General features: G+C 57.0%; 1 protein-coding gene across 6 annotated transcripts in view; it reads right to left on the bottom strand.

Moving 5' to 3' along the window:
- The window catches only part of SGSM2 (small G protein signaling modulator 2), a 36,281-nt gene extending 22,324 nt beyond the window's left edge, over nucleotides 1-13,957 (bottom strand). For all 6 annotated transcript variants that reach the window (XM_071817130.1, XM_071817132.1, XM_071817131.1 and 3 more), the window contains exons 1-2: nucleotides 13,765-13,957; nucleotides 8,266-8,341 (exon numbers count right to left, since the gene is read on the bottom strand). In XM_071817130.1, coding sequence (XP_071673231.1) covers nucleotides 8,266-8,341; nucleotides 13,765-13,821 — 133 coding nt within the window. In that variant the 5' untranslated portion in view covers nucleotides 13,822-13,957. The remainder of the gene's footprint in view (nucleotides 1-8,265; nucleotides 8,342-13,764) is intronic.
- Nucleotides 13,958-14,219: the final 262 nt, after the last annotated feature.

Below are 14,219 nucleotides of genomic sequence, written 5' to 3'. Positions count from 1 at the left end.
GCTCCCCCTCCTTACTGTACTGAACAGCCTCCAAACCCTGTAGTACCTGAGATCCTGTGTCTGAAAGGACCCTTCCCCACTGTCCAGTCCCCGCACACGACCGGGTCCCCGCAAGGCTGGTGGCGCCAGGGACCCCGCGCTCCGCCTGGGGCCGCGGGGACCAGGGACGGGTCTGCAGGGTCAGTGGAACGGCCCCTTCATCTCCAGCACCACGACCCTATTGCTTTGTGAGACTGAAGAACGACCTGCTGAATGAACAAAAAAGTTAAGGGAAGCGTTTATGAGGTGTCAATAACTTCACATTTTGTGTCGTATTATGAGGGGTCAATAACTTCACATTTTGTGTCGTATTATGAGGGGTCAATAACTTCACATTTTGTGTCGTATCACTCAGGAAAAAATAAAAATCTACTTGGCTTCCTGCTATCACATCCTCACCACACAAATTAACCTAATGCGTGCTCAGAAAGCACAACCATTTGCTATTAGAGTGTGGAAAACAGCACTAGAGAAACAAATGGGAAATGCGCGGTGGGAGAGCCGCGGCACCGTTGTGCTGTGTGCTCTCAGCGGGGCCCGCGGATCCGCTCTCGAGCCAAGTAACACTGCATGGAACTGTCAGAATATAAAATTTCCATTGAAAGCCCTAATTTCCCTATGAGACAGCCAGTGAAATTCAGTCCTGATGGCTTGGAGAGCTGGGATTGCTCGTGTTTAATGACTTTTAGCGAGATACAACTAACCTGAGTTAGCAAAGCCGAGTCTTCCCATCGTATACCCTGAATCTGTTCTCTGTAGAACAGAGAGGCCAGCATTCGCTCTCCTCCTTCCTGGTCCTGAGTTCACTTAGACTGCAAATTCTTCAGAATAAATGTTATATGTTCCCTTGTGGCACAACCCTATATGAGAACCACCACGACTGAAGCTCCAATTTAATCTTGAAATGAAACAAGAGACTTCTGTGATCTCAGTAGTCTCTGCTCAAGCTGCCTGATCCGAACCACGTCATGTAAACGTCCTTGGCAAGCGCGGCAAAGGCCCAGGGTGGCGAAGAGCTGTGACGGGCTCCTCCCAGCGCTGGGGCAGCAGGGGCAGCTCCAACACACACAGGAAAACACACACACACACACACACAGGACGCGCGTACTTACTGACAACGGAGGACTCCGGAGGGCAGGTCCGGCACTGCCTCCCCTGCTGGCGCACGCCCCACCCAGCGCCGCCGCCTCGGGAGACACCCCCGCCTCTTCACCCCTCTTGTGCACAAAAGCCTCAAGGCAGCGCTGCTCCCCAAAGGGAGCGGGGCACGGGGGCACAGCCCTGCCTGACCCCGCTCCGCAACGGGCCGACACCAGGGAACTGCCGCTGCCACCAGCGCACACGTGGGCTGGGCACGGCGGAGCCCGGGCTGCAGCGAGCGGGAGCCGGTGCTGGCGGCATCCCTGCGAGGACCGGGAGACGAGCACCCGCGCACCGGGCGGCAGCAGCGGGGGCGAGCGCTGGCCCCCGCCCGCCGGGCCCTGCAGGGCCAGGTACAGCGGCACGGGGCCAACAAAGCGCGAGGACAGCGCGAGGACAGCGCGAGGACAGCGCGAGGACAGCGCGAGGACAGCGCGAGGACAGCGCGAGGACAGCGCGAGGACAGCGCGAGGACAGCGCGAGGACGCTCCGCGCCTCAGTCACACACCCTGTCTGGCAACCATCACAACAACTCTTAACCCGGCTACTGTTTTGCTCTTTCAATTAGAAATAAAGAAAATGAGAAAAGAAAAGCAGCTTTCTGGATGCCTGAAGCAATGCAGCAATAATTGGTTCCCAATCTTAAACGAAGCAACCTGCATTTAAAAATAACTGCACAGAAGTGCATTGCTGTTGCTTAGGAAACAGGCTCTCTTCCCACCTTTGCTGCTGGCTTTTTCTTTCTTTAAAACAATAAAATATTAATGAAACAAATTTCGTGAAAAGCACAGCAGGCACAGCTTTAATTATTAATAAATGCTGCAGCTGCCATGGAGGGCAATTTCCACAGCGACTGTCCCTAAAGCCCCAATATTTAATTATTCCATTGTGACATTTCTCATCACAAGGACCTGGCGTAACACCAGTCCCCAGCTGCCGGCAATGCCCACCCCGGGCATCTGCAGGGACAGGCACTGCAATCAGCTGCTGGGTTGCCTCAAAATGGATGTTGAGTAAAAGCCCCCTTTCTACAGAGAAATAAAGCAGCATTTACAGACGCTTGTTCCTGCAGAGCTCCGGGCGTCCAGGGCAGGGATCTGCAGGCCCAGCGCTCCCGCGGCGCAGGAGGACCCGCGGCGCTCCAGCCAGCTCCTGGCTCAGGTCCATTCCCTGCGCAGGCGCCCAGCGTTCACCTTGTGGAACAGGTGAAACAAACTGAACTCATCTACCCCGAATATAACCCCCTTCTGTTCTGCTGGTTGGCGTCAGAAACGGCAAGAGATTTCAGCTGAACACCAGAAGGGCAGGGAGCGCAGCAGCAGCGCCCACGGCCGCAGGGCTCAGCACACATCGCAGCCAGCGCCGCGCAAACCCCAGCGGCACCAACCGCGGCACCAACAACGCTCGGGAGAACAGGGGAGCAGGGCAAATGATGCTGCCAAGTACAGCTCTAGGGGAAGAGCTGGAGGGTTGGGTAAACGGGGCTTCTGCAAACCCACTTTATCTTTTAGAAACCAAAACCAGGTCCTGCCCCAGCACAAAGCTCAGACCGCTGCCTGAAAAGACAGCACACAAAACATTGGAGGGGTTGTAGTTAGAAGAACCTTTGGGACAGGAAAACGAAGTTATTTGCCTATTTGAAAGAAAAGGAATCATTTTTCCCTTTTGGAATCTAACACTCTCGAAAGACACAAAGAGATGGAGATTTAGCTGTTCCTGGGGGAACTGATGGCATCAGAAAGACATCAACAGGGAGTTTGTACACAAATGCATGTGCTTTAACCTATAGTGTGCATGCACACAGATGAACAACTGCCGCAAGCTGAGATCCTGAGCTTGCCTGCTGCCACCATGCTCACAACAACAAGTACGTACAAACCTGACCCCGGGAAACGCAGGAATGATCCATCGGCACAGCCCAGGTAAGGCCCCTGGATGGTGCAGCTGACAGCAGCATCTGCAGACTCATTAACTCCAGCCGGTTTGGAGGAGCATCCCCTGCAGTATCCACCTCGGAGTTTAATTAAGTGCAGATACGTTATTGATCCACAGTCCAAATAACCAGGTCCCCAACAAGCTTTGAAAAATGTCCCATTTTTCTGACTCGGACCAGGCTGCATCTGGCAGGGCCAGGTGAACAACTCACAGTTTTCTTTTTGCTTCATGAAATTGTGACGTGATTAATGGGGTGTGAAATAAGAGCTCCGGGGGTGCTGCAGGGGTGTAAGCACAGGAAAACAAGGCCTGCGCAAGGGTTAGCTGTGGGGCTTATTTAGCACATGAAGTTTTCCTTAGACAGGATGAAACACCACAGCTAAATGCCTTGTTTTCATGGAAACTGTGCACAGGGAATAGAATTCATGAGGCTGAAGACAATAAGAACAAATGAAAAGAGGAACATGCGAAAGAAGCAATCAGCTGCTCAGCCTCCAGCTGCTGTTGCTTTACCTCTGCAGTAACAGACCTGCCCTGTTTGAAACCAGCTCTATCGCCAGGCTTAGCACGGAGCAGCCCAAGGCTGTGGTTTAATGGATGAGCTCACCTGGACTTGAGCTGCTCAGTTTGCCCGGCCACACAGGCAGGACATTGGCTTTTCAGTCCGTCCCTGGGGAACAAAAGGAGGCTATTTCAGCGGGCAGCCCTCGGCTCTGAACACACCCGGCTGGGAACACCGGCGCTGGAAGCTGGTGCCCGCTCCTCTTTACAGTCCTGACCACTAAACTTCAAAGATCCCAACACCCTTCAGAAAATGGAAGTGTTTCCATTAAACACTATTAAGGTGAAATCGAAATCACTGAAGGTTCTCTGAATAATTGGATGCGATCTGATTTGATGGCCCAGGACTGCAGTAAAGTGTTTAGCAGTTCTCTAAAAAGCACGAGAGATATTTCACTTCTCAGACTAAGAAACACGTGCAGTTCAAAAACTGTTTGATTTCACATCACAGCTAATATTCACTCTTCTCTTTTCCTCTCCTCTGCAGCACGTCACGATTACCGCAGAGCCCGGGGCAGCTCCTCCTGCCCGGGCTGGTTCAGGGGCTGCGGCACCACCAGAACCCAGAGCCCGGGGCAGCTCCTCCTGCCCGGGCTGGTTCAGGGGCTGCGGCACCACCAGAACCCAGAGCCTGGGGCAGCTCCTCCTGCCCGGGCTGGTTCAAGGGCTGCGGCACCACCAGAACCCAGAGCCTGGGGCAGCTCCTCCTGCCCGGGCTGGTTCAGGGGCTGCGGCACCAGCCGATGCACTGGGAACGAGTGGTGTGCGGAGACACCTCAAACAAGAGCTCCAGGTAACTCCAGATCCATCTCCTGCTCCTTTCATGGACACCTGGGAACCCTTGCCATACTTTAAACAGGAGGCGAAGAAAGGGCTTCTATCAGGAACTTACTTCTCATCTTAAAAACAAAGAAGAGCTTCCCACACTGCTGCCTTCAACGATTCTACTGCAAGCCTGTGGATATCTGATATTCTTCTGCAAGCGTCCCCATCCTGAGGCATGCCACTGGATAAGGAATGTATTTAAGAAATACACTTCTACTCCTCAGTTGATTTTATTTTCCTGTCATGAACTTTAATCCCGTCTTGTAATTTAGGGCCATGAAGGAAAAGATCTCTGACTCATGACTTTTCATGGCTTGGGGCTGGCAATCATGACGGTTGGTGACTCTGATAATCGCTTGGATTTCAGGTCCTGAACGAGAGAAAACAGAACACAAGCTCCAGCATCATGCAGTCATTGGCTCCTAATTAGATCTGCTCTTTCAAACACAATTAACCTTGTGCAAAATGGGATAACAACTTATCATAAGACCAATGAAGAAAACTCCCACAAATAAGCATGTTTTGCGGTTGAGGCCCGCGTGTGGCAGCAGCGCCGCTGCAGCTCAGGCGCCAGCTGTCCCCACACGCCGCCTGCAGAATCCCAGCGCCGACGCTGGAGGAGCTGCTCCCACCTTCGAGGAGCACGTGGAGAAACCCCACAGAGAGCAAGCAGCGCGGCAATATTCACCGACCAGCCGGCACATCGCGCCTGCAGGCCTGGGAGCCACCGCGACAGAAGGGATGTGCCTTACAGCAGCACGTGGCGGTCAGACCTGCAGACCAGCAGCCGCGCAGGAGGCCGAGCAAACCGCAGGTGGTTTTCAGAGAAACGCAGCGAGCTAACACACCGGGCTGGAGGACTCTGCCTGCTGACTGCTGCGAAATGCACGCGAGGGAACGGCAGAGACAAGGAGCCCTTCCTCCTCCTTCCCCCTTCCCTCCGCGGTGTAGAAGCGGCCGGGACAGCGTGGCAGCGCTGGTGACGGGCACTGCCACCCCGGGCCTGCGTCAGCCCCGTCGCCATGGACACGGCACCGCGCAGCGCGGCCCGCACAGAACGCGCTGCCGCTCACAGGATGCGCTGTCGGCAGCCGCGGCCCCGGGTCACTGTACTGACTGACAACAGGGACTGGTGGAACTCACTCAGCAGCGCCCTGGAGCCCAAAGGAACGGGGAAGTCTTGCCGCAGCGCGGCACACGGCAGCACGCGGCACACGGCAGCACGGCACACGGCAGCACGCGGCACACGGCAGCACGGCACACGGCAGCACGGCACACGGCAGCACGCGGCACACGGCAGCACGCGGCACACGGCAGCACGCGGCACACGGCAGCACGCGGCACACGGCAGCACGCGGCAGCACGTGGCACACGGCAGCACGCGGCAGCACGTGGCACACGGCAGCACGCGGCACACGGCAGCACGCGGCACACGGCAGCACGGCACACGGCAGCACGGCACACGGCAGCACGTGGCACACGGCACGAACCGCGACGGCTCTGAACGACAGAGCTGATCTGTTGTAAACCAGACAGGATGGAGGAGCAACCCGCATGTAACTGGGTTGGAGACAAATGCAAAACATCTGCATTCGGTGCTTCCCCAGAGATGAAAATGGCAGCGCTGTCCTGAGATCACACAGGGGGAGACTGTGGATCGTAAGCAGAGTTACTGTGGTTACAACGAACCTCTCCCGCAGGACGAGTACAACAACCGGCGCTGAGGTTTTATCCCTCCCCGCACCGTCACACAGAGGCACCCAGGAGGGTGCGGAAACTGCAGTACACACAGTTTAATTGGCACCTCCATCATCTAGGAGCCTGGACATTTCCAGTTACTGATGCAGACAGGCCCTGAAAATCAGCGACCGTGCGTTTGAGACTCTTGCTAAACTCAGCCTTGCAGGAGAGTAAAATGATTCACAGGAATTCTATATTTATAACGAAGATTCACTGAAAGTGACTCATGTACCGAGCCAATCTAATTTTAAACAGAAGGGAAAAACCTCCTGGAGAGGCGCAGGGAGCGGCGCTGGGGAGGGAACCGCTCGCAGCAGAGCCCGCCCGGCTCGCCACGTCCACCGCGCTTGCTCCGGGCTGCCAGCCGAGCGACAGCGGAACGCCCAGCTCCCCTGCGCCGGGTTCGGGGTTAATTAAGGCCCTCACTGAGCGCAGGTGCGGGCTGGAACGCTTCCTTAGGACAGGTATGACTGCTGGGCAGCAGCAGGGCAGTTCAGGGCGAGCCGTTGGTCCTTCAGAGCCTACAGAATTCAGAAAACAAACCCACCCGGAACACCGCAGGAGGAAGGGAGAAATACTAAGAAGATTTTACAGTATTGCTAATCCCGGCCGAGCAGATCCTAACAGAAACAGCTGCCACCTCGCCACCCCTCACATCAACGCTGCAGCACGTCTCACAGAGCACAGTTTCTAACCCAGGACACCATTCCAAAGGTCGCACAGACCCAGAGCAGCAGGGGCTCTCCGGACCTGAGAGGCGGCCCGCAGCAGGCACGGGGCTCCCTCACCGGCTCCCAGCCCGCGACTACCTCAGTCACCTTTTCTCCTCTGTAGAGTACAAATATAGAGCAGATAAAAGCAGGATATTCAAGATAACCACAACCTCTGTGGAGGAAACAGCTACAGTCTATAATAATAGCAACAAAACATAAGCCAGAGAACATGGCCTAATCTTGCACTCCCACACCAAACACGTAGAGTGAATGAGTTTTCCTAAGCTGTAAGTAAAGAAGAGCTGGGATGAGCGAGCAGCCCATGCACGCTCTCTGTGCACACACAGTGACCACACACGGCACAGCACGCTGGAATTGCCATGTCATGGTAGGAAAAGGTTCCTGTTCTCAGGCTTTGGCTTTCAGTAACATATCCGAGCAGTTCACTTCTCTCCAAACCGAACTCCCGCTCTTCCGAACCCCTCCACCGTCACCAACGCATAACTGGGTGTGTTTGGCTGCAAACGCTCCATTCTGCGACACCCAGAAGCGTTCAGGCGATGGCCGCTCTCCAACCACTCGCAGCATCGCTCCTGGTTAAGTCTTCAATCCGAAGCAGGAAGATGAAGTAGCCAAGAACCCACAGGCCAACATACACATTTACAATTGCACACGGCTCTAATTCTCAGCACTTTCTTGCTGTGATGTTTCTCCGCACACCAAAGTCTGATGAACAGCGTTGGTTTTCACCGGCCCTGGTAGCGATGGGCCAGGTTACAGAACGTTTGGCTCCCCCTCAGCGCAGCCTCCGGAGCAGCGCTCGGTGCGACCCCGGGAGCCGAGCGCCCAGCGCCGGGCCGCCCGCCGCCCCACCCCAGGGGCTCCGTGTCCCCCAGCGCCCACAGCCTGGGTCTGCGGGGCCACGCAACCACCGGGAATCTGCAGAACTTACTCCGACTGCGACTGACTGACAGAGCTCTGCAACGCCAGCTGCCTTCAGTATATGTGCTACCTCCAATTACATTTTATTTTCTTGCTAATTCTTGCTAATGCAACTTCCAAAAGACAGTGGTGAGGAAAAGTTGCCAACACAAAGGCTCACTGATCGTATTAAAAAACACACAAGAATGTCCACAATGGCAAAGCCTAGAGCTCAGTCTGCCAAGCGCCCCACCGATGCAACACAGCACTCGCTGCACAGTGGGGAGCAACGATTTCCAACACTTAACGCCCTGCGTGTACCAGCAGAGAAAACCCATTTCTGCAGGAAATGTGAGATTCCGCGGTGTTAGCGCTTTTGTGTGTCATTTACCACATAAGGCGATGATGTGACTGCTGTCTTCATGTACAAATTTCCGGGTGACAGCTTCTTCCATGATCTGCTTTACCTAAAATAAAGAAACAAAAAGAAGATTTGTAAGATCCCAGCACAAACCAGCACTTGGGAGTTTGTTTCAGCCTTCGCCTGCCCCTATCACCAAAGACCAACAACTCACACAAGTTACTCTTTGCAGGGAAGGAGCGATAAAAGCATTTAAGGGAAGGAAGGACAAGCCTGAGCAGCTTTTCACGGGACGAGGGACCCTCTGGTGGAGCAAGGACGAGGGACCCTCTGGTGCAGCAAGGACGAGGGACCCTCTGGTGCAGCAAGGACGAGGGACCCTCTGGTGCAGCAAGGACAGGTCTGTTCGGGGTGCGCCCCTACAAACGGCTGGGTTACTTCAGAGCGCCCTTTGGAGAACTTCAGCAGAGGTTCCGAAGGGCCATGCAAAACTTTCTATACGATTCATCCTTGGCCTTCCCATGTATAGTCACTTCTGCCCATGGAACAAGATCATGTATTGCTGTGTGCGCCTTCCACTCGTGGCATTCTGCCCTTTTTCAAGCACAAAGAGCCCTGAGCTACACAGGCGAACATCCCAGGAGAGCTCATTTACAGCAACCCAAAAATAACACAGTACCTATAGAGGAGACAGTGCCTTCAGTATTTGCTGTAAGAACCTCCGACCTTACAGTGAAGCAGCGGGAGGTGCCAGAGCGCTGCACACCAGGGAGCGTCACTGGAACACGGGTGGCAAAGGGGACATCCCAGCGCTGGAGCGCTGCACACCGGGGAGCGTCACCGGAATGTGGGTGGCAGAGGGGACATCCCAGCGCTGGAGCGCTGCACACTGGGGAGCGTCACCAGAATGCAGGTGGCAGAGGGGACATCCCAGCGCCGGAGCGCTGCACACTGGGGAGCGTCACCGGAATGCAGGTGGCAGAGGGGACATCCCAACGCCGGAGCGCTGCACACCGGGAAGCGTCACCGGAATGCAGGTGGCAGAGGGGACATCCACAGCGTTCTTCAGTCCCACCCTGATCCTCACCGCCACGTGACTCGGGAATGCTGCTCCCGACAAGGACCTCAATCAAACGTTTCTGATCCAACGGAACACAAACCTTTCTTTAAGCTGTTTGCGTGTTCCCCTCGCAGTGCGGCGCAGCTCTCTTTGCAGAACCGCGCTGCTGTGGCGCTCTGTTCTGAGGAGGTGCTTGTCAATGAAGCTTTCTGAGCACCAGCCCACACAGACACCCACGCGCAGATCGCAGCGGACCTGACCAAACTGCAAATGAACGCCTTTCAAAGAGGCGCGGAGCACCCAGCCCCACAGCCCCGCACGGCGCAGGGGCCGCGCGGCCGGGCCAGGAGCGCGGGGAGAGCGAGGAGGGAACGCCCGGCAGCAGCGCCGCCCGCGCCAGGCAGCGCCAGCTCCCCACGCTCGGTGCGACATGATAAGAATCACTGCCCTGGCCTCCCGTGTGCAGCAATGGCCCGGCCTTTCAGGAGCAGTCAAACACCAAATTTAGGTCATTATATATGGATTATTTACAAAGTTTCACCAAAGAAAAAGACAAGAGAAATGCCTTTTATGTTGTGGCCTTTTAAAAAAAAAAGATTATTTTTATTATAAGGAAGCTTTAAAAATGGAAACAAAGTCCAATTTTGCAGCAACCTCCATGTAGAAGAGGCCAAGAAAATGAAGACTGAGACACCCCCTGCGCTGACTGGAAGGAGACCCACGCTGTCCCCTTCCAAAGGGACAGACAGGACCGGCCCTACCGCAGTTCTGAGCCACCGCAAGCACGGATCTCTGAGCAGGGGTGACCTGCAGATCCTCAGCCTTCAGGGTCCGGAACGGCCTTTCAAACCAGCGCTCTCCGGAACCCGGGTGCAGCGCGTTCCCATCCAGCGGGACAGCACCACGGGGACACCAGCGCCACGGGGCCAGCACCGCGGGGACACCGGCACCACGGGGACACCGGCGCCGGAATCACCAGCACCACGCTAACACCTGCAGCATTTCCCTCTCGACAGAGCAAAGCCCGCCGAGCACGGCGCCTTCGGCAGCTGGCGCAGGTACCGTCATCTCAGCCCAGCTGACTTGCTGTTACTCCTGAAGCGCTGGGTGCTGTGAACACAAGCTGTTAAACTAGTGCTGTATTTCTGCTCCAAAGCGGTTGCATTTTAGTTGTAAGATGAGCCACTGTGCTTCTGAAGGGCTCTGAAATTTTTCGGGGTGAAACTGCTAAGGCTATTAACCTGTGTGATTCACGGCTAGAAAAAGTGCTGTTTAAACCCAGAAATGGCAAAGCCCCTCAGTTTCAGCAGGCAGAAGGAAACGGCCACGGCAAAGTCTGCTTTATGGGTCTCCTTGTCCGAGCAGACTTTCCTGCAGAGAGATGAACGTTGGAATGTGAACTCATGTGCAGCCTCAGCGCGAATCCCCGTGGAGTTAAATTCCCAAACACACCACACAGCCTCCGTTCGACGAGCGCCCACGAGACACAGGCGTCACCCGTGGGCACTGAAAGTCCGTCTCAGGAAAAGCAAATGACACTGAATTTTCCCAGAGGAAAAAGTTCTTGCTGAGAGGGAGAGACAAAAAGCAAAGACCAGTTTGTACCAAGTGATCTGGAGACAACCATTTTAGAATTTGCAAAGACAACCGGATTTTAACGGGTTGGTGTAAACAACATAAAGAAAGAACACGCTGCCTCCGAACTCCACCGCATCCCGGGGTGATGCGAGAACAACCCAGCGGGGAAAAGCCGGAGTAAGGACAGGGACAGGAACGACTGCTCCGAGAACAGGCGAGGGCACGTGACGCTCGCAAAACTGCTCCGGTTTTCAAACCAAGACCCCCAGCACACACCACGCACGCGGGTGTAAGCGGCCGCGTGAAAAGTCACGCAAAATAAAGAAATGAGGCTGCAAATTCTATCAGAACAAGCTGTTTACCATCATTAAGGGCAGGGTGATCTGCTGGTTTGTATGGCAGGGGCTGCGTTCAATCCCTGGCTCCTGTGGCTGATGGTTTGAGACAAACCCTCAACGCGGCTGTCGCCGGTGTCTGTGACCCCGTGATGTCCCCCGGCAGCAGGACGGGGTCCCCGGGGTCCCCCGTGGCCAGCGCAGGATGGGAAGCTCTGGGCAGCCCCCGAGAGCCAAACCAACACAAACCCCCAAAGAGCGTTTGTGAGGATTTGGAGAAGGAAAAAAATCAAAGACAAACAAAAAGCAGATGACACAGAAGGTACAAACAACACTTGGAAGCATTATTCAAGTAATTTAAAAGCTAGTGACCGATTAAAAACATTTTAGAGACTTTAAAAACAAATTAGCCTCAGATTTTTTAATTATATACCACTTGTTCTCCTCAGCCTGAGCTGGCTTGGATCGTGAAAATCCATTTCACTCCCATCTCGTACATTAGCACAAGATTGCCGTGTTCAGAGTTGGAAAACATTTCTCACATTTATTTATATATTTAAACATTAACCCAGGAGAGTAAGTGCACACACTTCCAAATGAAACCTTACACTATCTTGGCTCAAAGGTCCTAGTTTAAGCTACATTTCTAAATGAAGCAGCAGGTTCACGGCTGCATTAATCCGCAGCATCCAGCAGCAGCAGGGACCAGCTGCTCAGTGCCCTGCGGCCGGCGCTGCCCGGGTCACTTCCCGGACAGAGTCCTGTGGTCCTGCACACAGGGTCCCGCGGTCCTGCACACAGGGTCCAGATACAGGCCCAGGTACCTTGCCTGTAGCAACAACTTTTCCTTTGAGCTTCACTGAATCCCGTTCTCCGGCTGCTCCCGATTTCCCCAGCTGTGAACGGAGCAGGGCAAGGAGCAGAGGGACAGCTGCCTTTTCCAAAAGACTTCTCATTGCTGTGATGGGTAAGCTGCACATCTTCCCTTGGCTCCTGTGTGAGAACAGGCAGCTACGCACAGCTGTTACACAGTGGCACAAAAATGCAAAGTACAGCGTGCACAATATGCAACACTGCCGCTTCCACCTGGAGCACCTTCAGGAAGGTGCTCACGGCACCGGGCACCCCCTCCCAGAGCACCCCGCAGGGACCCCGAGAGGGGCTCAGCACAAACCCCGCTCTGGGTGCACAGCCGGTCCATCCCAGAGCAACACCCAGCAGGAGCCCCATCCCACGAGCACATCCACGGGGAACGGGAGCCCCGTCCCACGAGCACATCCACGGGGAACGGGAGCCCCGTCCCGCGAGCACATCCACGGGGAACGGGAGCCCCGTCCCGCGAGCACATCCACGGGGAACGGGAGCCCCGTCCCGCGAGCACATCCACGGGGAACGGGAGCCCCGTCCCGCGAGCACATCCACGGGGAACGGGAGCCCCGTCCCGCGAGCACATCCACGGGGAACGGGAGCCCCGTCCCGCGAGCACATCCACGGGGAACGGGAGCCCCGTCCCGCGAGCACATCCACGGGGAACGGGAGCCCCGTCCCGCGAGCACATCCACGGGGAACGGGAGCCCCGTCCCGCGAGCACATCCACGGGGAACGGGAGCCCCGTCCCGCGAGCACATCCACGGGGAACGGGAGCCCCGTCCCGCGAGCACATCCACGGGGAACGGGAGCCCCGTCCCGCGAGCACATCCACGGGGAACAGCTCTTGGCGAGGCTGCGGCACCACAGCCCCAGCTCGCGTGACCAGACACCGCTGTCCCCGCTCGGGCAGCGGGTGCTCGGGGGTTTGTCCGCCCGCGGATCTCAGGTCACCCCGGCGCGGGGCTGTCACACAGCCCTTTGTAAGAACTCGGGTAACCCAGCCGGCCTCACGCTCTCCGAGGCGCAGGTACAGCCGCTGCGAGCAGGCGCTCCAGCCAGAGCTCTGCCATTCAGGAGCCAAGTCCAGGCACCCGAGGGTACCCTGGGACTCGCTTCCTTGTCACTGATTTCCCCCCTTTCTCCTGGAGAACTCGTAGCCAAAGAAAAGTTCGTACAGAACTAGGACTGAGGGAGCTCCTGCCTGTGCAGACGGACGTGCAGAGCAGCACCTCCCGTCCCCGGGGTCGCCTGGAAACACCCGCAAAGCCACGGACGCGTTTCCCGAGCCGCGCTACAGCGCGATCCCCCCGGCCCGGCCCGGCCCGCCGCTGGCTCATCGTGCAGCCCCGGCAGGGCCAGGCGGCCCCGGGCAGCACACAGACGGTTAAACGGCTGCAGCCGGACCACCCTCCACCGCCCGTTCACCGCCTCCTGGAGGGAAACCGGGGCTTAACCCCACCTGGCCAAAGCTTTATCTTATTTACTCTACGCACACTCCGAACTGCCAGCCCCCCCGCCAGAGGTTAACCGAATCCATCACGCGAAGTTTCGACCCCGCGCTACCGGCCCGCACGCGCCGCAGGAGGCCGGGCCGGCGGCCCCAGGCCCCGCAGCCCTCCCGGGACGGGACCCCCACCTCCCGGAGCGGCGGCAAGCGGGGCTCTGCCCGCCCCGCTGCTCGCTCACCTCCTTCTTCACGTTCCACAGCAGCTTCTCCTTCACGGCGTCCGCCGAGCAGCTCATGGCGGCGCGGGGAGCAGGGAGCGGGGCCGCCGCCGTGCCCGCGCTCAGAGCCGCCGGGACCCGCGGGGCGAGGGGTCCGCGCAGCGCGGCCGAGAGCGGGGAGGCTGCGGGCACCGGGGCCGCTCCGCCGCCATCTTCCGCCGCGTTGACGTCACCGGGGGCGGGGCCGCACCTGCCGCCACCGCCCGGCTGCGGGGGCTCCATGGCAACAGGGGCTCCATGGCAACGGGGGCGGGGCCTCCCGGGCAGAGGGGCGGGGCCGGGCGCTGAGGGTCAGGCTCCCGGAGGGTCCCGGCCCCCGGCGCCCTCGGCCCTCGCCGGGCACGGGTGAGAAGGAGCAGCGGCTCCATCAACACAAAAGCCGTTTGCTGATGGAGTTTTTCTGCGGTTTAGGAATC

The sequence above is a fragment of the Patagioenas fasciata genome, chromosome 19, assembly GCF_037038585.1.
Source record: "Patagioenas fasciata isolate bPatFas1 chromosome 19, bPatFas1.hap1, whole genome shotgun sequence".
Taxonomy (NCBI): domain Eukaryota; kingdom Metazoa; phylum Chordata; class Aves; order Columbiformes; family Columbidae; genus Patagioenas; species Patagioenas fasciata.
This window is presented reverse-complemented; position numbering and strand designations above follow the sequence as displayed.